General features: G+C 44.4%; 1 protein-coding gene across 1 annotated transcript in view; it reads right to left on the reverse strand.

Annotated features, from left to right (window-relative positions):
• KCNJ6 (potassium inwardly rectifying channel subfamily J member 6) overlaps positions 1-25,084 on the reverse strand; it is a 33,471-nt gene extending 8,387 nt beyond the window's left edge. Inside the window, exon 1 of the mRNA XM_041399859.1 lies at positions 24,157-25,084. Within this exon, the coding sequence (XP_041255793.1) occupies positions 24,157-25,084 (928 nt within the window). The remainder of the gene's footprint in view (positions 1-24,156) is intronic.
• Positions 25,085-26,102: the final 1,018 nt, after the last annotated feature.

Raw genomic sequence — 26,102 nt, forward strand, 5'->3', positions numbered from 1 at the left:
CCATTAAACACGTTAAGCTCCAAGTTCATCTGACACAACAAAGGTCTTTAATTAAAATTTAAATGAGGGTTTATTGATATCTTGATCACAACAAAAGACTCAGCCAATGCCAGGCTCCCTGCAGCTCTGATTTTTGATGAACTTTTGCAGGCCTTCTTGCAGTTCTGCACTGAAAATCATCTGTGCTGTAAAATCCTCCCACTGAGTAGCAAGTGGGTTTTGATTTTTATTCTGAGGTTTTTTTTGGTTTTTTTTTTCTGTTCATGGGATGAGACTTATTAAGTTGATGCTTTCAGGTTAATAATATTTGGCTATCTGACAACATGAGCAGCATATTTTTGAGATGCAGGAGGGAGCAGAAAGTGGCTGCCTGGGGGAATGAGATGCAAAATCTTTCACTCCTGAAATGCTATTTAATATTTGAGTTATGTCAGCTTCTGTATCCAAATTTATCTGCTTGGCATCCTGTCCAATAGCAGGGGCTATTAATACACCTGCTCGTACATCAATGGCCATTTTGGAAAAAAATAATATTTACTTGGTTTTCACTGACTTTGGTTTTATTAGAGGTGGGATGGAAGAAGCTGATTGGGATCTTTAATTATTGCCCACATTTAGCAATGAGTCCAATAAAGAAGAAGAGCAGGAATAGGGTTAGGATTTTAGGAAAGCTTCAGCTCTACTCTCCTGATATTTCTATTATGGAAAAAAAATAGGAACAACACACTTCAAGCTCTGGGCTTTTCAGTCTGGCATTTTCCTCAATGCCTGAATTAATTTAAAGTAGGGAGAGAGGGGACCAAAACCAGCAAAAAGACAGCAAAAAGCTATTTTTTTTCTATTTCTTCATACTTAAACTTATAATATTTAAACTAATTGTTTCTGGAGGAGTGTAGACAAATCAATCTATGGCAAAATGTGTCAGATTTTCCTCAAACAGTCCAAACTGGTGGTGGAACAGAGAAATTCTAAGTTTCTTCGACACCTGCACCTCACTTGTGGAAGCAACAAAGAGTCATTAGGACTTTTTAACTTTCCTTGGTTGAACAATAATTACCTTAGATGAAAAATTTGAGGAAAAATGTGTTGGTTTTAGTAAGGAAAAAATAAAGAACTTGAGAAGAGTGCGTGTGGAAAGGGAAGCAAGGTGAGGGTGCTCACATCCAAATTGCAGAATTCCCAGAGGAGAGGTGCTTAAGATGATGGAAAAGAGTGTGAAATTAAATGAGGGGGCTTTCAAAGCAGGGAAAGCTTTGTATAAAAGCCTCCATAACGTCAGCTCTCCTTCATAATGAATGAATTCGTGTTCAGCCCTGGGTTTTGTGTTCAGCAAAGCACACAAACACGAGTTTTGGAGGGGGTGGTGGTCTCAGGGTGTTGTGGTGTGGGTGAAAAGCTGCCCGGGGCAGGAGCTGTCCCTGTCCTGCTCAATCCCAGCTTCCCTGCCGGGGCTCGTTCCATCCTCAACATCAGTCATGAGGTGGCACTCTTCTCCCAGCAGAGATGCCTTGGAAGTGAGAGTGTGTCTAAGGAAAAAAAAAAAAGAAGAAAAAAAAAAAAAAAAAAAAAGGAGAAGCTCCCGGAGAAAACCTGGAAAATAATCGAGAGACTATTGCAAAAGTTGCTTTGGCAATGTCCGGGCAGGATTTTGTGTGGTTGTAGCAGGGAGGGATTATTTGAAGGATGTACCTTGCTGAACTCTCTCTGAGCTCAGGATGGTGCTTTCCCTGATTTCCTGCTGATTCCCAATGGGTTTGAGGCAGTTGTGACACCAGCTGCAGCCAAAATTCTCCTGCATGACAAACACGGTGCCCCAGCCTCTCTCCTGCAGCTTTTACTGCTGCTGCCAGAGCACTGCTGCTTTGGAACCCTGCCTTGATGCAGACATTGGACAAGGAGCATAAACTGGACATCCCTCACTCCCAGGTGTCCTGCTTCACCAAAATCAACGCTCCCGGGCTCAGAGGTGAACAGGGAAAAAGCTAAACCCAGGCATTTCTGGCTAAAACCCTCTGGCTCTAATGTTCATGTCAGTCCTTAATGTAAAATTTTAAAATTTCCTGATTCTAGCCCCAGCAGCAAAGTTCAAACCAGCAGCATCTTCCAAGGAAGGACCTTGGGACACTGAGCACTTCCAGAGGGGGCAACGAGGCTGGAGAGGGGCTGGAAACACAAACCCTGAGAGGAACCCCTGAGGGAGCTGGGGGTGCTCAGCCTGGAGAAAAGGAGACTCAGGGGTGCCCTCCTCACTCTGCACAGCTCCTGAAAGGTGCCTGTGCTCAGCTGGGGCTGGGCTCTTTCTCCAGGCAGCACTGACACAGCCAGAGCACACAGCCTCCAGCTGCACCAAGGGAAATACAGGCGGGATAGCAGGGAAAAGTTTTTCCTGAAAGGGTGATAAAGTTGTGGAATGGCTGCCCGGGGAGGTGGTGCAGTCACCATCCCTGGGTGTGTTTAACAAAGCCTGGATGTGGCACTGGGGGCCAGGGTTTGGTTGAGCTCTTGGGGCTGGGTTGGACTTGATGGTCTTGGAGGTCTCTTCCAACCCAGTGATCCTGGGATTCTGTGATTCTGTGAATGGGGATTTTGCTGTTCCACACTGCAGACCTGACTCAGATCTCCACAGTTTTACATCTCCATGGGATCCTTGCTAAGTCCCAAGCATCCTAACAGAGGTTTGCTCATGGGGCAGCATCCCCTGGGCTCCTGCTGGGTTCCTGAGGTGTGTTTAACCTTCAGGGTGGGAAAGAGAAATAAAATTTGGTGTGGTCTCTTTGAAAACTTCCCAAGTCTTAGACAGGACAAAGGCAATGGCTTCAAACTGACAGAAAGTAGAGTTAGATAGGATATCAGGGAGAAATCATTCCCTGGCAGGGTGGGCAGGGGCTGGGATGGAATTCTCAGAGCAGCTGTGGCTGCTCCTGGATCCCTGGCAGTGCCCAAGGCCAGATTGGACACTGGGGCTTGGAGCAGCCTGGCACAGTGGAAGGTGTCCCTGCCATGGCAGGGGTGGCACTGGATGGGCTTTAAGATTCCTCCAACCCAAACCATTCTGGGATTCTGGGATTCTCTCCTTCATGCTTGCAGTGGATCAGGTTTGGGTGCTGGGGGAGCTCAGGGATGGGTTTATTCCCTCTGGTACTTCCTGCAGAGTCCATCACAACATCTGGGAGGACTCATGGGACAGGATGGACACAAGGCAGGTGATAAAAGGGATGTGGGTCTGGGAGATGTTCAAGAAGACATTGGGATAATGCTGCATCCAACCAGCTCTGAGCCCTTCTCTCCTCCCACCACAATAAACTTTTCCCTGGCTGCCAAATCAAATCCACTGCCCTCACTTTGTACTCCAAGAAGAGGAGTTTATTTTAACCAGAGAGACAAAAGGAGCAAATATTGTGCACAAAGCCCTTTACCTAAAACTGGGAGGTGCTCTGGGACAGGTGACAGATCAGTAGGGCCACCTTGGCTTCTCCTCAAAGCTGAACATTTGGGCCCCGAGGTGAGGAAATGCTCAGTCACCCACCAAGGCTGAACTCCTGCCTGGCTAAGCTGAGCTCAGCTTCTCAGAACTGCCTCAAAGAATGAAGACTCTTTATTCACCTTAATCACACATTTGTAAAGGGAAGAGGGAGACAAACCAGCAATTGCTTATTCCCAGTAGGAATGTGAGTACTGGAAATTAATTGGAAATACAACAACCCCATCCCAACCTAAATCCTGACATTGCACATGGCACATGCTTCCACAGAGCATGAACTGCAACTCAGTACAACCCAGATCATTTGTTTCTTGTGTTTCCTATCAATTTTCCAATTACATTTTATTCCAGTTCTGCTGGAAGTGCAGGTCAATGGAAACACAACAACACAGGCACAGAAACTCTTTGCCTGTAAGTTTGCATGAGCATCCACCAGCCCAGCAGGGAATGAATTACTGAAGCTCAGGAAGAACAGAACCAGCAATATTTGGCTGTTATTTCCCATGACCTTTTATCTGGAGCTCTCCAAGGTAGGGATTTGTTATTATTTTTCTTTTTCCAGTGGGGAAGTTGAGGAAGGGAACAGCGAACTTGCCCAGAGGCCTCATGGAAGGTGTGCAGCCAAGAAAGGCTGTGCTGAGGATTTGAACATCCTGATGGCCAGGTGGAATTTTGTCCAGCTGGATTTTTATTGGCCTTTGGTGGAACCAGGAGGACTTTTTGGCCTGGAGCACTGATTTGGATTTCATGGAGAGGTAAAGTTTTGGAACAACATTTTTTTTTTTTTTTTCCCCCAGGTCCTGCTATTTCAACCCAAGTTTTGGCTCAGTACTGAGGTCTCAGCAGATCTCAGCATCTTTCCCAAGACCTTTCCTCTGCTTTAAGCAGGGCAGGATATGGGTGGCAAAAGTGGATGGGTTGTTTGGGGAGCAGAAGGAGGATCAGATGAAACAGTCCCAGAACACCAAAGTGTTTTCCTGGAGCAGCAATTTACTTCCTCAGCCTTTTCCTGTTCTCTGTGCAGTGGAGCTCTCTCCTTCTTTTAATCACGATTGAAAATTCCCTGCTCCCAGAATAATGGAGCCTTTGCCTGGGGGAGCTGGGGTGACACGGGGCTGTGGCATGTGCAGGGACACCAAGGGCAGCGACTCCACCTTCCCCTGTGCCCAAAATTAGCAAATCCTTGATGTGGGAGCCTTGGAAATCCTCAGCTCCTTCAAATGCTTAATGAGACCTGTTGATTATCATCAAAAGAGAAAATTCCTTGTGTCATAAGAAGGGAGGAGAAGAGAATTTAACTGGCAGCAGGGAGAAGACAACAGAGCGGCACTGGGAGGGTTAAAAAGTTGTTACAAGAAAATATTTGGGAAATCATGAATAGGTCAGGTTATGTGGATGCCCCATCCCTGAAAGTGTCCAAGGCCAGGTTGGATGGAGCTCTGAACAACCTGAGATAATGGAAAGTGTCCCTGCCCATGGAAGAGACTGGAACAAAATGATTTTTAAGGCCCCTTCCAAGCCAAACCATTCTGGGATTCCATGATTACAAACACATGGTGAAACTGAGCAAAAAATCACCACAAAATATTGTGGTGTGGCAGGATTAAATCAGCCAACCCAACGAGTGCATCTCTGCTGCACCACCACAGTCCAGAAATGTTTGGGGTTTTGTATTTTTGGTGAAGTCTAATGGCATTTCCTCACTTCCTCCCTCTCCCCACTCACAAAAACATTTGTAGTGCTGAAAGCTTCACTCAGTTTCTAATTTGGGAAGATGCTGTGGCAAAGCTCATAATTCTTTTCCTGCAGCTTAGGAGGGTAGTGTTACACAATTTGGCTACAAGAAATCCCTGTAATAAATGACAGCTCTTTCAGCCTCTTGGCAGTGTCAGGCCCAGCCATCAGTCTTGTAAATGTTCCCATAACCATTGAAAAGTTGAAATAATTTGGAACTGTGGCTTAACACATTATTAATCACAGAGCAAAGGGTTTGCTCTGGTCTCACCAGGAATATGAATGTAACCTCCTGTGATTCTCTCAGATGGCAGCACAGGGATTAAAGCCCAGCTAATCAGGGGCTGCTGCCACGACTGGACACAGAATTCAAGGCCAGCATTTCAGGGAGCATTCCTCAAAATTCAGTCAGATGAAGGCTTTCACTTAATAAATTCCCTTGGGAACGTGGACAGGTTGTTTGTGTGTCCCTGGGGGTGTTTGTGTCTGTCAGTGAAAGAGGAGGTGATTAATGCATCCTTCACTGTCCTGACTGAGAATGAGAAACTGTTTGATCCAGCCCAGAGGAGGCTCCAGGATGAGCAGAGGGATGGAGCAGCTCTGCTGGCAGGAAAGGCTGGCACAGCTGGCATTGTTCAGCTGCACAGGAGAAGCTTTGGGCTGAGCTCAGGGTGGCCTTGCAGGGCCTGAAGGAGCCCCAGGAAACCTGGAGAGAGACAATTTCCAGGGCATGCAGGGACAGGACACAGGGAATGGCTTCCAACTGAAAAATTACAGGTTTAGATCAGAGAATGAGGAAAAATTTTCTCCCTGTGAGGGTGGGCAGGCCTGGCACAGGGTGCCCAGAGCAGCTGTGGCTGCCCCTGGATCCCTGGCAGTGCCCAAGGCCAGGTTGGACACTGGGGCTGGAGCAGCCTGGCACAGTGGAAGGTGTCCCTGCCATGGCAGGGGTGGCACTGGGTGGGTTTTATGTCCCTTCCAACCCAAACCATGCTGTGGCTCTGTGAGCTGTGCTCCCCCCACTCTGGACTGGGATTCCCTTGTGAACAGGCTCCTTGTGGTTGGTGTTTTTTGGGCCCAGCAGTGACTCCCCAGGCTACAGCCAGCCAGAGGGTCCAAAGTCACCAAAGACCCAAACCAAGCTTCACAAAAGCCCAAAGTATCTTCCTGCTGATTACTTGGCTTTCAGCAGGGAGTGGATTCATTCTGGATGAGAGCAGGTAGCAGAGTTCTCTGTGGGAATGGAATCACTCTTCAGGATCCCTTTTGGGATCTTTGGGGAAATTCTCCAGTTTTTCATGTGGCTGCTTAATCACACGGATGTTTTCTGAATGCAAATGTGTTAGAGTGACAACAGAAAGAACCTTCCAAAGGAAACAACCCCAGGATGAGGGTGTCATGCCTGGTGTTCTTCACCTCTAGAAGGTTTAATTCACCTCACGAATAATGTGGCAACAATCCCACAGGTTTCCACGATATACTGTGCCATGTTCAAGCCAAACCAGCCTGGCCTGCTGCTGCTGTGTGGTACCTCGAGCTAAATTGCTGTGAACAATTCTCTCCAAAGAAGGAGCACAGTCAGAGCCCTGACACTGCAAAACTCCGGGATAATGCTGGAGCTTGTTGCTAACAGGAGAAAGATGGAGATTAAGATGACAACCGCAGGAGAAAATCCACTTTGCAGCCTTTTTTTACCCTGTCATCTGTAGGAAAGAGAGCTACAAGCACAGCTGATGAGGTGTGATGCTTTAGAGGAGGAGAGTTTGGATTTGCAAGGAGCTTTGAATGTCTTGTTTTCCCACCAGCGCTGCCATCTCCCTTGATAAGCTCATTTCAAAAGTTAATGGACCAGATCCTTCCCTGTGCTAATGCTGCATTGTGCTGCTTCAGAGGGGCAAAACAGCACTAAGGCAGCCTGTTCCTGCTCCTGGAGCTCTCCCCCTGTCCCAGGAAACAGGGATCAGCCAGAAGGGACCATCCAAAAGCCCAGAGTCTGAGCAAATCCTTCTGGGGAAGGAGTGGGGTGAGAGGTGCCACCACCCCCTCTGACTCTGAGTGGCTGCTGCTTTGGGGCTGTAGGCTGAGGCCAAAAATGATTTTACAAGCTACTGATGGAACAAACATTCCCAGGACTGGAAGAGCATTGAAAGAGTCCAAGTTTGGCATCACCACCACTCCTCCACCCAAAGCAGGTCCCTGTGCTTTGGACTGCACGCTCAGAAGGAGGCGTGAAAAACAGAGAGGGATAAATTCCTTTTTTGCTAATTCCCTCAGCTGTGCTGACTAAACAGACAATTCCCTCTTCTTTTTTGGTGTCAGCACGTGGCTGTGCTCGGTGCTGAGCAGGGCTCCAGCTGCTCTGGGGTGTGAGGGGGAGGAGGATGACCCAGCAGGGCACTGCCACATCAACTGCGACAACTTCAACTGGACAATTTTAATTTTAATTTTAATCTGCTGCTCTAAGTCAGACTTCAAGCCAGGGAGAGACACTGGAAGAGGGACTGTGAGAGCCCAAATGCTGCTCTCCCTTTGGCTCACCCTTGCCATGAGGATACAAGCCAAGCTGACCACAGCAGGAATGGGCAATCAGCCTGGGCACTGGCACACTCAGCCGTGGGTCAAACCTCCTGCAGCTGAATTCTGCCACCATCAGATTCCAGACAGGCAGCCTGCTCTCCAGACTCACACTGGATGTTTTCCACACAAGTGCTTAAGGTTGTTGTTGCTGGTTTTTCTACTGAAGGAAGATTTTCATTGGAGTTAGTCCAGAATTAAAGATTTTGGGCAGGTCTCAAGAGCAGCTGGTGGCTCCCCCACATTTCAGGTGAATCAACTGACTTTGGGCCCCTCTTCATCTCCTACCCAAAGCCAACACTGGCCATAAATCCACGGGTCCAATCCATGCTGAATGCCAAACACCTCACCTGCCATTCCATCTCTAGAGAGAATTTAAACCTGTGCTTGTTTCCCAGGTGATCGTTCCATGGGACCCAAATAACCCTAGATTGTTTCCATCCTGGGGAAAAGTGGTCAAAATGGAATTTTCTGTTTGTACAGAGGTGAGACTGAGGAAGAAACTCCTATGACAACTAAAACTCAATAGTTGCCATCAGAAGGGCCAGAAAAAGATAAAAGTTTTTAACTTTATCTTTTTAAAACAAACACAAAATAGAATGGATCAAAATTAAAAAAAACAACAAACCAATAGCCATCACAGGTAGCATACAGTTCTGCTGATGAAGGGAAGGGATGGACTACTTCTGATATTAAAAAAAAAAACTTTCTTTCCTTTTCCTTTTTTTCTGTTCGTTTCTCTTTCCTCATCAAAGGATGGCAGAATGTCAGACTGACACACCATCAGGTGTAATCCTGAGCTGAGTGAAGGCTGTAATTTGATTAAGGTGCTCTGACAGGTTTTGAAACAACGAATGAATGAACCTGGAGGATTTAATTCATTGCAAGTGTAGGTGCTGCATAATGCAGTTTTCACAAAGCTTTCCTGCTGCAACAGCTGGAACATCCCTCCACCTCCCGATCCTGCTGAATTCAGAGGGTCTGAACAGGACTTGTGAAAGGGCAGCTAATGAGGTGAAAATGCAGGGAGGTGGATTCAGCAAATGAAGCCCTGCAGTGAGCTGACAGCTGCTGAGAAAGCTGCGTGGAAAAGGAACTGAAACTCTCCCAAAACACTGAATTGCTTTGAGATTAATTCCTCATCTCTCAGCTCAGATCAGTGGCACAAAATGAATAAACCGCTGTCCCTTGACAAAGCCAGTGCTTGCACAGGGGTCTGCTGCAAAAACTTGTTGAAACTCAGTGAAGTTGATTAAAGCCCACGATGTGTCAGCACAGACACAGAGCTCGAGGTGAACAGCTGCAGGTCAGCATTGAAGGGATTTTTTCCAATTAAAGTATTAAAATTTGCTTCTTCTGTGTCCAGTATGAGGGGCTTAGCAGCTGGGTGGGAATCAGGCAGTGGATTAGACCTAATTACTCTTGGCTGTAATAAATTGGGGCCCTGGGTGGCAGATAAGGAGATGGGATGGCCTTGTGGAGCCTCCAGGGGGAAAGTTTGGTTCATCCATTGCTTTTTTTTTTTTTTTTTTTTTTAAAGTATTTTTTATTTTGGTTAGAAGACTTTGAACACATTAATACCCAAGTATTTTTCCATTCATCCAGCACCAGGAAGGACTGGTCCCTAGTTGTTTTTTTTTTGAAGGAAATTCAGGTTTGGATTGCTGGGCTCACTGTGGAGCAGACAATACATTTGAGATGCTTTGCAGACAGAAAAAACATCATCATAAATACAGGTGTATGCTGGCCCCAGAGGGAAGGGAGGCTCAATCCCCTGGTAGAAGTGAAGGAATCTCTTTTTCATTCCTGAGAGTTGACTTCAGCAGTACCCACGCACTGTTCCTTGTGTTGGAAACTTTAATAACTTCACTTGAAAATCCTGCCTTTTTGATGGCAGTGGAAATAACATGACTTTTAAACAAGTAGAGGAGACTGTCATTGAAGTCGAGCCAGATATGTGGGAGTCAGATGATTAAGGTAGAAGTAGTGTAGGAGGGGAGAAATACTATCATTTGGAAAAAAATACTGTATTTTGAACAGGTTTAATGTTCTCTTCCAGGAAAGGGGGGTTGTTATTATTAAGAGCATTACCAACATTAGATGCAGGGCTTGATTCTCTGTTGATGTGCCTTGGCTGTAATTGCTCCCATCCATGCAAATTGCCTAAAAATGAGTCTCAGTTATCACTGAGCTGTGCAGCTGAAGTCTGGGGGAGCTGTGTGCTCACTTTTTCAGCTGTGGAAACAACGAGGCAGAGGGTGAGATGGGAGGGAGGGATCTGCTCTGTCCACCTGGGCCACGCCAGCATCTCTGTCACACCTGGGATCCATTTCTGATCCTGCCACAAAGTGTTTCATTCCTGTGGCCCAATCTGAGTTTTATCTCAAGGCTGTGTGACGCTGTTCCCTTATTTTTTGGGCAGAAATCGCTGCTTCTGCATGGATGTCTCAGGTTACCAGCTGTGCCTGGGGGTGTGTGTTCAATTTCCACCTGTCAGAGCTGGAGCAGTTCTCTGCTGTTCTTTGGGCAGTTTTTTCTTTATCCCTCCCACAGCCAATCCTCCCTCCAGGAGATCTCTGCTGTCCATGGCCAGGGAGTGTCCCTGCAGGGCTGATCAAATTCCATCATCCCATGGGGAGATGCTCCGCCCAGGGGAGGAGCCAAGCATTCCTACCTGGATACAATCTGAGCCTGCAACAGCACAGCAGCCTTTGCCCAGTGCATTCCCAGAGGAGCAGCTTTCTCCTGCCCTGCATTCCCAGAGGAAGAGCAGGCCCATCTCCAGCAGCCCTGGAGCTTCAGAGGAAAACTCCAGCCTTGTGCAGATTCTCTGTTCCAGCCGAACCACAGCTGGCACTGCAGGAGGGCTGAGCCACCATGGGATGGGACTGTGCCACCACCCTGACACACAGGGGGCCAGGGCATCCTCTGACTCTGGCAGTAGCTTTTTGTTTGCACTATTGCATTTGTATTTTTAATTTTCCTAGTAAAGAACTGATATTCCCATATCTTTGCCTGAGAGCCCCTTAATTTCAAAATTATAATAATTCAGAGGGAGGGGGTTTCCATTTTCCATTTCAGGGGAGGCTCCTGCTTTCCTTGGCAGACACCTGTCCTTTCAAACCAAGACACAGGATAACTCAGCATGTGCCCACAGCAGCAGGAGCAGCTGGAGGGCAGAGGCAGCAATGTTGGGTTGATGCTGAAAGGTTCTGTTTGTTTGAAGCAGGTTCCACCTCTGAATCTGCAGCCCCTCTGCTCTTCTCTTTCTTGCCCATCCTGCTTTTTGGAGCACACCACCTGTGCTGGGCTTGTCACTGCTTTCTCTCTGTGGGATCAACCCAAAGCCAAACGAGGTCAAAAGACTGGGATCTGAGCATTTCCCCTCCTCAGAATCTCATTCCAATGTGGAAGAAAAGGGCATCACGCGAAATTTGGGCGTTCAAATTCAGAACTTGAAGTACTGCTCACATTTTTTTTCATAATCAAATGGTCTTTCATTCCATTGTTCTGACAGGAGACAGAGGGGAGGAAGCAGAAAACCTGCACCAAGCCCTGATAAATAGAACATCTGAGATAGATTTCATGGGATATCTTTTGGTCTGGATGTGAAATCTCAGTGCAGTGATTATGCAAAATCCCTGGTGATGACGTGGTTAGACTTGACTCAAAGCAACAAATCTTTCTGCTGATTTAGTGAACTCAAGTGCTCTCACATGCCCTGAAAACTGCTCCAGCTCAGGATCTTAGCATCTTGAGACAAAAAAGTGTCCTCTGGGCAGCAGCAAGGCCTTCCAAAAGGCAGTGTTTTACCATCAAAATACTTTTGTGCCATAAACAAACCCTTCTGCACCAGCAAATTTCCTTTCCTCCTCCTTGACAGACTTGTACAACTTTTAAACTGGTAGGAAAAGAAAATGAACCACAATCTCTGCTGAAAATATTTTATACTGAGCAGATACTTCCTTTCTCAGCACAATTATTGGTCTCTGAGTCTGCAGTGGAGGACCTGGTTGACCTTAAACCATAGCCCAAATGACAGCCACCAGGAGCTCTGTGTTAGCAAGTGAGTTTTGAGTTATATCAATCCCTCTGCCTTTCTCCAACCTTTCTTCCCACACATCCACAAAAAGAGTTGGAGGGCCTTGTTGCTCATTTTGCCTGGGATTTGAGTGACCATGGGTATTTGAGTGGCCTCAGCCCAGGCCCTTTCCTGGTGTTTATTGGAATCTTATGAACTCAGAGGTTTCCCAGCAATCTGTGGTTAAAAACTCACTGGGAAAATCACGTTTCTTCCTTGACAGACTCCAACTGTTCCCAGGTCTCTTTAACACCAGGCCTTCGGGCTCACAATAATGAAAAAAGCAAGATTTTACAGCCTGGAGAACAGAAGGGAACTACCCCAGCACAAATAATACTTTTTTACAAGATTTCCCAGCCTGAGCTGACTGTAATTACACGACATCTATGGAAAACACAGTTGCTGCCTAATGCCACCACCTGCTTGGAATATCCTCTTTATATCAGCATGGTTTCATCATTTCCTTGTAGTGTGATGCCACGGGGTCTCATGATAAACACTTTATAACACATATTGTAAACACCAGCATGCATTAATGGCACAACCTGCATTTTCTGGGCTTTCACTGCCCCAGTTGCACACTAAGTGTCATTTTTGTGCCACTACCCCTGCTCCTCCTGCTATTTTCTTCTCCTTTTGTCCAAACAACCTACAGGTATGTTGTGTATTTTGTCTATTTAAGTAAGTTATGGCCATCCTCCATGAAATTGCTTTAAAATGGATTTTTCCTTATCTTCTCCTGTCCTGCAGTAAGTGGAATAGTGCAGATAAGGTTTGTGGTGCTGTGTTCACCTGGAAGGTGTCTGGCTGAAGGGCACTGCTCTCCCTGTGACATCCCTGTGCTGGCTTTTTTGGGGAATGAGGCTGCAGGATGCTACTCCAGCTGCCTCAGCACTGCCTGGGGATTCCATGGGGTCCCCTGGGTGTGATCCCCCCTGCATCCCTGAAGGACAGTGCACAGATTTTGGTATCCCCCATCTCCCAGGTGCCTGGGGCACACTGAGGGTGTGCTGAGGGGGGAGAGAGGGGCCTGGCAACCTGACAGAGATGATAGAGACAAAATATTGTACAATCATGGAATGGTTTGGGTTGGAAGAGGCCTTGAAGGTCATCCAGTGCCACCCCTGCCATGGCAGGGACACCTTCCACTGTGCCAGGCTGTTCCAGCCCCAGTGTCCAACCCGGTCTTGGGCACTGCCAGGGATCCAGGGGCAGCCACAGCTGCTCTGGCAATTCCATCCCAGCCCCTGCCCACCCTGCCAGGGAACAATTCCTTCCCAAGATCCTGTCTAACCCTACTCTCCTGCTTTTTATTTTAATTCTTTCCCATTTTTCCTCAGTCCCACAGCTCCCCTTTACTCTTGGTGCAAATCAGCCAAGGATTTTCACCTCTGTCTTGGCTGCTGCTGCATCCCCGGGGATTTGTTTCAGCCCCTAAGAGATGATCAGGCTCATTTGGTGCTGCCCTCAGGCTATTTCCATGTGCCAGTGGATAAAGCTGGAGATCAGAGCTGGCTGAAGAGCGAGGCTCCAGCAGCACCAGCTCCTGGTGCCCTGGCTGTGGTGCAGCCCTCGGGGGAAGGTGCTGGCCAGAAATTGCTCTGATTATTTAAAGCTTTGTGTGCCTTGGATTCTGGCCACTTTGTAGACATCACTAAAGCTTGACTGGTGGCTTTTGCCCATCAGAGGTCCTTTTCAGCATCAGAGGCTCTTCAGAAGACTATGAAATATTATAATTCTCTGTCTCTTGGGTCCTGCTAGCAAGAAGTGAAAGAGTTTAATCTGCACAAAAAGTTCCGGGGGAACTCCTGGAAATGTTTTAATTTTTTTTTTTCTTACCATGTTACTCTGTTCTGCTGGGTGTGACATATACAGAATATAATGAAGAGTTTTAGGAGAGATGTGATCTCTATCTTGGCTGCCACAAAGAGAATCAGCCCTGAGATCTGTGTTTTCAGAAACCTCTGCTCCAGTTCTCTTTCCAATGGAATTCTTAGCCCATATTTGTAATAGATCTGTTACCTGCTGGAATTTTGGCTTTTGGTTCCTTTCTTTATAACAGATTAAGCATCAAACCACAGATGATAGATGGAAGGTGTGGTGGGGGGGATGAACTCAGAAGCCAAGGAAGGGCAAAAGAGGAAGGAGAATTTCCACAGACTGAGAAATTTTGTCCATTCCAGTGTCTCTATTTGCCATGGACAGTTTGTACAATGTAACATTCCAGGTTTGTTTGGTCTGCCCTTGTGGAATGGCTCTTTCCATCCATCTGCAGAAGGGGCAGAAGGGAAAACTCAGGGCTGCAGGACAGATTTCCTGAGGGAAGGACACCTGCATGGATCCACCCTTCCTCCTCCCATGGCTGTGAAGTCACCTCAGATCTTGTAAAACCAAAACTTCCAGTGTGGGTACTTTATCTAGATTATAAACATTCATCTGCTTCTAACCTTCCATTTGCCTCTTAATTAGAGCCTTAATTGCTTCTTCTCTGAGACCATTAAGGAGCTGACAGGCACTGCACAGCTCAATTCAGTCCTTTAGGGTTCTAATTCAGAGTCCTCCAGAGACTGAGTCCTGCTCCACAGGTTTGGGAGGGCTTTGGATCAGGCTCAAAACTGTACATTAAACCTTGGATCCACACTGGGAGGGGAGGGTTTTGGATTGAATTTTTATCACTGCTGGTTTTTGAATGCTTGATGGGTATTTTTTATCCCTTTGGAGGGTAAAGGAAGACGTAGCAAGGTTACAATTCATTTATTATGTTTTAAACCTTGGATTTTGACTAATTATGAGGGGTTTAAAATCCTGGTTTAGTTGTGATCAAGCCCTGATGGGAGTGTGTAAAGGAGGAGATTCAGCCCTTGACTCATGGTAGGAGAAGAGCATTTTCCTTACAACGCAAAGAAAAGCCTCCTCCCCTTCACAGCTGTGGAGTTGTGGCTGCTGCCTTTGAAGCAGATTTTTGGCCAGACAAGAACCTTTGACTGCCTCAAAACCTTTGGCTGCCTCAAAACCTTTGGCTTTGGACTCTTCTACACTTTTTCATGGCATCTGTCACAGCCCTATTGGCAGTTAGAGACTCATTGCTGCACTTAATATCTGAAAAAAATGGCTAATTTGTTGTCTTCCCACTGGGAAAGGAGATTAATGGAAACAGAATTGGAAAACAATGAAAATGGATGGGGGTTTTTCCCACTCTGGAGATCTAAGTGTAATAAATTAATACTTCTTATGCAAGGTTGCAAAAAAAAAAAAAAAAAAAAAAAAAAGAAAAAGAAGAAAATAGAAGCTAATGGCTGGTTAAAAGAAGTGCCAGCACAATTTAATTGGAGTGGCTGACTCATAAATCTTTTAATCTTTTTTGTTCTGATGGTGCCTGGCAGCTCTGCCACAGTCAGATGGATTTTTTTTTCTTTAGGGGAAGTCCCCATCTCTCTCTCTCCCCAGTTCACATTGGTCTGCACCAGTCAGAAATGTGGAATCAAAGTTGTCAACCTCGATGTTGTTTAAGGCTCCCCTCAAAAAGTCTGGAATGTCTTGTTAGACATAAGTTGTGATGATGATAAAGATAATAATGATAATAATGACAATTCAGCAATTGTTTGTAGCTGAGTTTTTGCTGGCAGCTGGAATCACAGGGAGCCTGTCCCAGGGAGAGAGGAGCAGGCAATCCATGGCCAATCCATGCTGGACATTCATCTCAACCTCCAGAGGGGCAGAAAGATGCCAAAGATGCATAATCCACAATTTCTTCAATAGTGACAGAGGAGAACAATGAAAGCTCTGAGCTATGAATTTTTCAAAGCCATTCAGTTCTTCACAGTTATTAAAAACAAGGAGGAGCCACCTTGGTGTTTTATAATCACAGGCAAATTTAGGCTGGAGGGGATTTCTATCCACTTTTGTGATATCAGGCACATCCTGATATCCTCTTGGATATCCTCACCCTCTCCCAGCTCTGTCCCTCACAAATCCCTGGGCTTTGGCTCCCCTTTTAGCCTTGGCCCCTGCCATGGAGTTTCCTCAGAAGAGATTTGGGCTGCTGTAACCTCTCTTTGTTCCTGGTGGGAGATAAATCCTGATCAGTCCTGCCAGTGGAAATTAATTGTCCAGTTCATCACTTGGTAAATTCAAACTGCTGGGAGAAGCCTGGGAGGAGCCTACAAAATACCTCAGAGTGTGAGTTACCCTCCCCAGTACTCATTTCTGGGAAGTTCAGGGAATTCAGCCAAATATTCCCTCTGAATTCGTTTTTCTAAATCAAATTTTAGCATTCCTCAGGTTTCTCAAACATATTCCTCATAAGCACTGGAAATTTGGTTTTGGAGATTTCCTTCCTTTTTGCTATGTTTTGAATGTTTCTTTAAATCAGGCTTCTTTCTGGTGTAAGTTGTAAGAATGGGATATCTCATATTCAACAGTCCTGTATTTATTAAAATCCCATTTTTTTAAGCTAAAGGTTTATGTCATTCTACAGAAATCCCAACTAAGGAAAATTGCCAAAATCAGGAAGAAAAGAGATCTTGGAGAGCATTGTGACTTTCTTTAAATCATTCTTGGGAATCTTTGGAATGAAGGAGAGGGAGTGAGCGAGCAAGGGCATGGCAGGGAGTCCAAACTTTGTCTGATTTTCCTTGGAATACTGTGATTGAGACCACTGAGATCACTGCAATTCTTTGTCATTTGTTTTTCCTTAAATCCCTTGAGGATTTTTTCAGAGGCCTTGGGAATCCCAGGAACTGTGCCATGATGGGAGTTTTTAGTGCTGGCAGCTGCTTTCTAGGATAAAACATTTAAACTCATAAATTTTCTGTAATTTTTTCATGTCTTTTATATAGCCAGTGGTGTTTCTGCAGTCCATAGCCTTGTTCTTTTTAATCTATCAACTGCTGAGTTTGAACTTCTGGTTTAATTCACAGCTTCGCTCATTCTTTAAACTTTTAGGTCACTTTTGGCTTTACAGCTGCTGCTCTATTCAATTTTGTGCAAACTTTTTGCTGAAGGTGGATAATCTTTCTACATTCTTTAGAAACAGATGTAAATATTTGTAATTTTAGAGGGGCTTTCTGGTTATCAAAGAGTGTAATGCAAAATAATTCCAGACACTTAAACTCTTCCTAAAATCCTATGATTCCAGACACTTAAACTGTTCTTAAAATCCTTAATTTTATCCTTCATTACAATTCAGGGAAACAGGAGGAATGGATATTATACAGCTGGAAGTAGATAAGCACCAAGGGGAGAAATAAAAAAATCTTTTAGAAATACGGGAGGAAGCAGAGCTCACAAAAAATAATTCCCAAGGTTTTGAACTGCAGGCTACCCAGACAGACTTCATATCTGGAAATCAAGCTGAGCAAAAAGGTAATCAACATGAAAGAATCAGTTCATTCCAGCAAAATTCCAGGGGTGAGACCCTGCCCTGACTCAAATCCATGCTGGGATTTCACCAGCATAATCTCCAGGCAGGTAAGAAGCCCAGATGACCAAAAGTGAAAGTCTAAAATTAGAAAACCAGCAAAATATTTCATTTTCCAGGAAAATGTTTCAGTGCTGATCCTTTTCTTACACTGTTCCTGGAGCAAGGGGAGAAGCTGAGCATGCTCAGGTTCCTGGTGTCATCTTGGGAAGTGCTCTGGAATGGAAAAGGCACTCCAGTGGCCCCCAGCACATCTCTGAGGGGCTCAGGAATCACATCTTCACTCAGAGAGCAGGTGGAATGTGTTCAGTGAGCTAATCCTGCCTGGGGAATCCTCTGACCTGGATAAGGCTGGGGTGCCTCCTGCAGAGCATCCTCCCTTTGATTTGCCAGGGTGGGGACAGTGTGGGACACGGGCACTGGTCCCTCCTGTCATTCCCTGCGGTCTGAGCTGGGTCTGGGGCTCCAAGGACTGAGCAGGGACAGCTCTGCAGTGCCGTGCTCCTGGGCTGACACTGCTGGGAAACTTGATGAAATGAGGCTGGAAACAGAGGAGATCAAGTGTCTGGAATCACAGGATTCTAGGAAGAGTTTAGGTGTCTGGAATCACAGGATTTTAAGAAGAATTTTGGTGTCTGGAATGACAGGATTTTAGGCAGGAGAGTTTAGCTGTCTGGAATCACAGGATTTTAGGAAGAGTTTAAGTGTCTGGGATCACAAGATTCTAGGATGAGTTTAAGAGTCTGGAATCACAGGATTTTAAGAAGAGTTTATGTGTCTGGAATCACAGGATTTTAAGAAGAATTTAAGTGTCTGGAGTCATGGGACCTTAGGAAGAGTTTAGGTGTCTGGAATCACAGGATTTTAATAAGAGTTTAGCTGTCTGGAATCACAGGATTGTAGGAAGAGTTTAACTGTCTGGGATCACAAGATTTTAGGAAGAGTTAAAGAGTCTGGAATCACAGGATTCTAGGAAGAATTTAAGTGTCTGGAATCACGGGGCTTTAGGAAGAGTTTAGGTGTCTGGAATCACAGGATTTTAATAAGAGTTTAGGTGTCTGGAATGACAGGATTTTAGGAAAAGTTTAGGTGTCACAGGATTTTAGGAAAACTGCTGGTCAATGACAAGGGTGCCAGCCCAGCTTCCCACTGTGCCTTTCTGCTTGGGAAACAGGAGCAGGGCCACAATTAAAGCAAATTTTGGGATCCTGTCATTGCTCTGATCATGAGCCCTGCAGGGAATGACCTGTGTAGGCTCAGCAGTGATGAAAAATGATGAAAATCACAGGATTTTGGGGCACCTCTTTGTGCTTGGCTCTGGTTTAGGAAGGAACAGTATTGACAGAGGAGGTGGTGGGAGTGTGGAAAGAACTGGGACCTGCCCTTCCTCCATGCCCACAGAGATCTTGGAGGGATTGCAAAGACAGGAGGTGCAAAATGAAGCTCTTCTTGTGCAAGTCTGATATGTGGTCAGCACAGAATCATTTCATAATATCTGGTCTGTTAGGTAATCCCTAAATACCTTTTAGAGATCTTACCTATTAGCATGAGTTACTGCTTGAATCTGAATATTATATTTGAACATTTAGGGGTGAGGGAGCAGCTGGAGTTGTGAAGAGCTGAGGAATTAATTGGTAAGAAATGTGTGAGAGATGGACAAAAAGCCATTCTCAAACATTCATAACAGGTTTGCAAAGTACAGCACTACCCAGAGAATAAAGCTGTTGAATAAATGTGTAATCCCTTTTCCCTGAAAGTGAAATACAGCAAAAATTTAGTTGAAATATTCCTAATCAGCATCTTCTTTTTATTTCCCACAAACACTGCTCCCCGATTTCTTGCTATTCCTCATAGTTTTGACTATTGTGAAATTGTAATTGCCTCCTTTAAGGCTTGCAATCCTCTTCAGCAATGAAACTCATCTTTTCTACCTGTAGAGAAATCTTCCTGAAGGAAACATCCCAATGAGGTGGGAATTCCTTTCCCTGCTGGCATTTAGAACTCCCCTCCTGCTAATGCCTCGAATTTTCTGTGTGAGAATAAATAACAATGGAATGCTTTGATGGAATTAGTAAAATTAAAATGGGATGGAAGTGAAAGGAATTGCTGGCAACTCCAGGGAAGTGGGGATGTGTGAGAAGTTAAACCTTGTCCAAGTCTAGCACCCAGCAGCAGGAGATGTTAGAACTCTGAAAATAGAAAGGAAAGCTGCAGACTGGAGAGCCCTCGTGGTCTGATCTTTTCTGGAATGAAGATGATCCAGTTTGGAGCAGAAGCCACTTGTTCCTGACCCTGCTTAAACTGCATTTCAGTCACATCCTGGAGCACAATGAAACCCACTTTTGTCCTTTGTCTTGCAGAAACGCTCAGGTGGGAGAAATCCTGTTGTTTTTCTTCCTGTCACCTGCATGCCCTTAAGAAGCAGTTGGAGAGGATAAATATTTTTTCCTTGAAGAGCAGTAGACAATTCAAGTGAGAAACTCTAACCCCAGCAATGTTTGTTTGGAGAGAGAGCAAAGTCTGCTGAGAGGTTTTGAAGGGTTGGAACTGCTTAAATCCATATCAGAGGGAGATATTTGCTAGGACTGGGCAAGGCTAAGGGGTAAATATGGCATTTCATCCCAGAGAAATCAAACCCACAACAAACCAGTCAGTCAAAGGGGCTGTAGTGAAGAGGGGAACAGCTTTATACAGTATTTGTTTGGTTGATAACACTGTTTGCTGTATAAATAACCATCCAAGTGAACATTTTATTGCTTTGCACACATGTTTTCTACAGCTGGCAAGTGTGGCTGTTTCTGTAGCTGTAAAACCTCCTGCAGATGCTGCTCTCAAAGCTGCCCCTGTGTCAGAATTATAAATCCACCCTATTCTGAGTTTATTTGTAAAATTATGCCTCTGAACCTGAGGTTCTCTGGCTGGCTTTCTTTTTTTTTTTTTTTTTTTTTTTTTTTTTTTTTTTTGACAGCTACAAATTTGCAGATCATTTTCTTTCCTTGGAACTGTTCAATGCTCAAATGTTTATTTTTAGGCAGAGGGAGTTGCCAGAGTGTCACCAAGTACATCCCACTGGCCAGACACAACTTCACAAGTCTTGTTCATAATTTTTCTCTTTCTCACCATTCCCCCCCCTCTCTTTTTTTCCATCTCTCTCTCTCTCTTTGAGTTTATTTCTCTCAGTTTCTCTTGCTGTTGTAGACTACCTGACCTTCCCACTTCACCTTCCAAATTTAAAAGGCTTTCCTTTCCTTCTTATGGGTCTATTTCCTTATCAAAATTATACATTTGCTTAATTTTTTAAAAAACCTACTTTGCTTATGATGATAAGGCTTCACTTAGAAATAGATTTCATGAGGTGAAAAAGACTTAAAAAGTTTAAGCCTATGGCTAGGATTCAATTTTCATAAAATACTCTTAACTGTAGATTATTTTACATTTAAAACTCTGGGAAACTGGGGCTGCAGAATGTGGAAATACCAGATGTGTTCTCCAGCTGCAGTGAAGTTTGGTTGGATTTTTTTTCCCCCCATTCCTCAAGGCTCCTCAGTGGTTCCACAGCAGCCTAATGTGCTTTTGTTGTCCCAAAATCAATGTTTTTGGACACTGGAGAGATGTGCACCACCACCAGGAAAAGCACAGAGATAAATCTTTGCAAAAATTTTATCCTTTGAATGCAAAGAGATATTTTTGAATGTTGCTGTAAATAAAACAAGAAAAATGCATATTGAAAGAATCCATAACAAATATTTTTAAAAACCAGCCTTATTTTGAGTGTTTGATGGTGCTGAATGAAGGAGTCAGATTGACTTCATGTTTTTGGAAAATGCCGTGCTGAGGATTCTGCCCTCAAAGTGATTTTCATGGCAAAAAGAATGGGAATAACCAAGGTGTAGGAATTGCCCCTGGGATAATACTTTGTTATGTGCCTTAGAAAAGACACACCCACTTCTTTTTGCATCTCTGGAAGTTATGGCAATGCTTCCATGGGGAATTAAGGGGTCCTTGAGTTAAACTTTCTGCTGAATTTTAATTTGGATCATTATTTTAATGTCATTTAATAAAATGCATTATTTTTAATTTCCTGTCCTAACACACAATGCAGAATTCCCATGAGAATCCATAAAAGTTGTGTTTCATGCAACAGATAAATGTGATTTTGGTGCACTTAGGGTGGAAAGTATTATGAATGTATTTACCTGTTGAGTCAAATTTAAGCAGAATCAATAATTAATAACAACATTAGCAACAGTTTACCCTTATCATTTCCATTTTTTTTTTCTCATTGAAGCTGTATCTGAGTGGGGAAGCTCTGAAAACAATAATAAAGGATTATAACAATAATAAACAAAGATAAAGGATTGTTTTCCCTGCTCAGATTTGGGAGTGGCTTTTCTGATGGCTGACACAGCCCGATGACCTCAGCCTGGTTTGGATCCCTCAGCAATGACACCAAATGAGGACACTGCTGTAGGTGACATCACATTTTCCTGGCTTCAGCTTTTATAACTTTGCATTCCAAAAAAACTCTGCTGGCAGGAATGCAGGGCTGGGCTTTGCTGCTGTGAGCAGCTTCTTTCCCTGCTCTCACTCTGCAGCAGGTGGAATAAGGAAAGGTGGATATTTGACTGCCTAAATTGGCTTTCAGTGTTTGCCAGGATGCAATGTGTAAATATTTGTAAATTAAAAGAGTGAAAATTCCTAGTGTTTGTAGAAGGTTGGCCTGATTGTACCTTCAACAAAAATAATTCAATGCATGGGGTCAAAGCCCAGCACAAGAAGCTACTCCTGCACAAATATGTTTTGAAATTGTGCTGATAATTCTGACATTATTTGATGCCCTTTGCTCATATCTCACTCAGCAGGAGACTCTGCCCAAACACAACAGTCTAAAATGGGAAATGGACCCATCCAGTGCAAGTGAAACTCTTTAATCCTGGATATCTTCCCTGGGTTTCCAAATCACTGCATTCAGTTTCTCTCTTGATAAGGACTGGAAAGGTTTGAGATAACGACAAATGTGATTTTATCTCAAACTCTGCCAGCCCAAGCAGTCTGAGGGGTTTTGTGCTGCAGTGGAGGCTGGTGATGGCTGAGTGGGAGAGGTGGTCAGGCCACAGCAGCAAAGGACACCCCAGAGAGCCCTGGGGTGTGCAGGGGTGAAAATGAGGTGAGGGAAGGGAGGGTCACAAATTGAGAGAGATGAGACTCTAAAGCAACGAATCCACATTTGCTGCACTGCAGAAATATTCTGTCTTTTGATCTTGTAGGTGGTTTTGGTGAGACATTTTTTATTCTTCCACTACTTGCCAATCACTTTGCTGGAAAACATGGTGTTCAGCAAAACTGAAAATATCCCCCGCCCCCTTGGGATGTCAAGTTCCTTCAGCTGCAATTCCGAGATCTCAGGATGGTTTCAGGGAACAAACAGCAATTTCCTCATTGTCTCACCCGAAGGTGATGCAGATGTTTGAAATCTCAGCGCCTACTGCACAGATCAGGAGCACTAAACATTTCATCTTGATTTCTCTTCAGTACCACCTACTTCCTGGAAAATTTGGAAGCCTTGCATTTACCACTTCAAATTCCCTGCCAAGTTCCTTTCAGTTTTTTGTTGGTTTTATTTTTTTTTCCCCTGCTCCATTTTTGTCTCACACGTTTATTATATGGTGACAAATGCAGTTTTCTTCTGACACCACATAATAGATGTGTGAAACACACACACATGTTCTAGTAAGAGACTGCTCTTTATTTCCTGGCTCCAGTTGCAAAACATGAGTCAGGGTTGGAGAGGTTGTGCCTCTGTCAGAGCTGTGGAATCCATGTGCCCAAACTTTCCTGGGTTTTGTTGCAGTTGTGGGGAAAAATGGCACATTTCATTCTTGTATTCCTATAATCAATGTTTTCTCCTCACCCAAACACATAAAATCTTCATTTTATAATAGCCATTCCCATGTGTTGATTATATTTACTCATTTCAGGCATTGATGCTGTTATTAACAGGAAAAAAACACCTCCAGCTTCTAAAGCACAGATAGAAGTACCCTTCTGTAATTCTGGCTTTAATACAAAAGTGAAACATTATTTTAGTGGTGCATTTGCTGTGAATTTCAAGCACTTTTTTTCCCTTCACCAAGTGATTTCTGCTGTTCTGCTGCATAATTGCAGGTAACAATCACCCAGCATCTCCACAAGACTGTGGTGACACAACATTCCTTGTTTGTACATCCCAGCTTCCAGTGTTCTGTGCACTCCTGTGGGGGCCCCAGTGAAACACCAAGTCAGACGAGACCTTTTGTGAGCTAGAGTGGAACAAGCCCCATGTTACAAGTTAAAACAAAACCCAAGGAAAACGAGCAGGCAAAAAAAAAAAAAAGAGAGAACTGAACACATCATCATTTCCTACTGGATCCAGCCTTGGAATGCCACAGGGCTGGCAGTTGTTCTGCAGATACCCAGGGGTGATTGGAAGCAACAGGACCATGGTGCTTCCACGTTAATCACAAACAGAGTTTTGCACTGAATTTTTTTTTTGCTTTTCCCTAAGCAATTTTATCCCACAAGGTCCCTGTGGTTGAGCTGCTCCTGCAATAGAATGACAAATAACTGGGTGACATGCTGTGAAAAATTTAGAAAATGAGAGATGCTATCCCATTTTCCAAACAGAGCAGAAACAACACTAATTCCGTTAGGCAAGATGGAACAGACAATTAAACTGGGCATGCTTTTAATTTTGAAGCTCACCAGAGAACGGACGCCTTTTTCAAATGCAACGACTGTGGAAGAGATTCTTTTAAAACGAAGCAAAACCACTGATTTTCCTTGCTAAAATTAAAGCATTTACCTCATACAAAGTATAAGAAATGTTACCTGTTGCCTCCACCATTCCTTCTAGGATTACAACAATTTCTAGCTCCTCTTTGGGCAACTGGGCTTTGGAAATCTCCCAGAAAGGACTCTGCTGGTTAATCTCATGGCTGATGATCAGTGGTGAAACCAAAAAGAGACGATCATCCCCTGTGTAATAACCTACGTTGATATCTGTCTGGTTGAGTGGTATAAATTCCCCCTCCTTTGTCTGTTTGGATTTGATCAACTTGGCTCGTATTGATGCCTCTACAATGTGTGAATTCCTAAGGTCTCCTACTCGGAACATCAGACACAGCTTTCCATCCCGCATGGAAATGACTGCGTTTGTAGAAAAAACCAAGGTTTCTGCCCTCTTCTTGGGTTGGGATATTTTCACAAACATGCAGCCAACCATGAAGGCGTTGACGATAGAACCTAGGACAGACTGCACTAAAAGCAGGATAATTCCCTCGGGACACTTGTCCGTGATGACCCGGTAACCGTACCCAATGGTGGTTTCGGTCTCGATTGAGAATAAAAAGGCTGAGACAAACCCATTGAGGTTGCTGACGCAGGGGGTCCACGTGCTGTCCCCTATGTGATCCATGTCCCCTCGCATGTAGGCAATGAGCCACCAGATCATGCCGAAGAAGAGCCAGGTCACCGTGTAAACCATGACAAAGATCAGCAGGTTGAACCTCCACTTGAGATCCACCAGGGTGGTGAAGATGTCAGTCAAGTACCGGTAAGTCTCTCTGACATTCCCGTGGTGGACGTTGCATTTCCCATCTTTCCGAACGTACCTCTGGATTTTCCTCTTGGCACATTCTTTGCTGATGTTTTTTGGCAGATCCTCTCTTGCTTGTTTGGGCAACTTTGGTTGATGGATTGTGACAGGGCTCTCGATGTCCTGCTCCATTGAGTCTTCTTCCAGGACGTTGGCTGCCATGGAAAACAAACAAACATGGAAAAGTCATTATTCCTCTTGTTATTGCTCTAAGTCAACACACCTTTTCCTGTGTTAATCAATAAAATGATCATCCTTGTTCTTTGCTAACACAAAAATTGGATGCCAAGCACCCTCATTTTATTGCTACACAAAAATAAAATGAAAGCAAACTCTCTTTTCTTTTCAGGTCATCCTATCCACACCCATATTTAAATTCCACAAGATGGGTTTAAGCAGATATTCCTTCCCCCCTCGCCGCTTTGCAGTTTAATGAATGAAATATTTTATGCACCAAAAAAGATCTTACGGAGATAAAAGATATAAATGAGGCAATGGATTCACTTGGGGGTGAGCAGAGAAAATGAGCTTTTGCTGAGCTATTTTCTCCATCAATTGCATTGCTGTGGGGAAACTATTAAATAAGTACAAGGAGGATTTTTTTTAAAAAAGCCAACCGTTTTTAGAAAGAACCAATCCTCCTCTTGTTGAAGGAAAGTTGTAATATCTATCAAGAGCAATTCAAGCACACTTCCACAGAAAATCAATGTCTTGCTGATAATGAGACAAGGAATTGTGTGTCCTTCTCCCAGCAACGTAAAACCTATGGTACTTCAGATTTCATTTGAATTCACTGTGCCTGTGGCCTTTAATTCAAGTGTACCTTGTCCTCTAATGATCTGGGCTTTTTTTTTTAGTTTCCAGCCTTTAGAGATAAATAGCTTTGTTATGGTTGTGTGCCAGGGAAAAAAAGAGTGTACTGAGGAGGAGAGTGGTTTAATCGAATGTGTTTTGCATGGAGGACATGGTGAGGTCTGGGGTAATTGTTGTTTTCAACTGAAGAAATCCTTCTGTTTTCTGGGGCTTCCTGCAGGAATTTCAGCTCTTGAATTCCTAATTCTTTCCCTTCTGGCTAGTTGCTGTCATTCTTCTGCCAGACTGTAAAGGGAGAAGTCTTCTGGTGGGTCTGCCCGGGTGCTTGACTCTGAATACAGAATCTCAGAATGGTTTGGGTGGGAAG

This window comes from Onychostruthus taczanowskii, unplaced genomic scaffold (assembly GCF_017590055.1).
Source record: "Onychostruthus taczanowskii isolate IOZ18803 unplaced genomic scaffold, ASM1759005v1 scaffold17, whole genome shotgun sequence".
NCBI classification, from domain to species: domain Eukaryota; kingdom Metazoa; phylum Chordata; class Aves; order Passeriformes; family Passeridae; genus Onychostruthus; species Onychostruthus taczanowskii.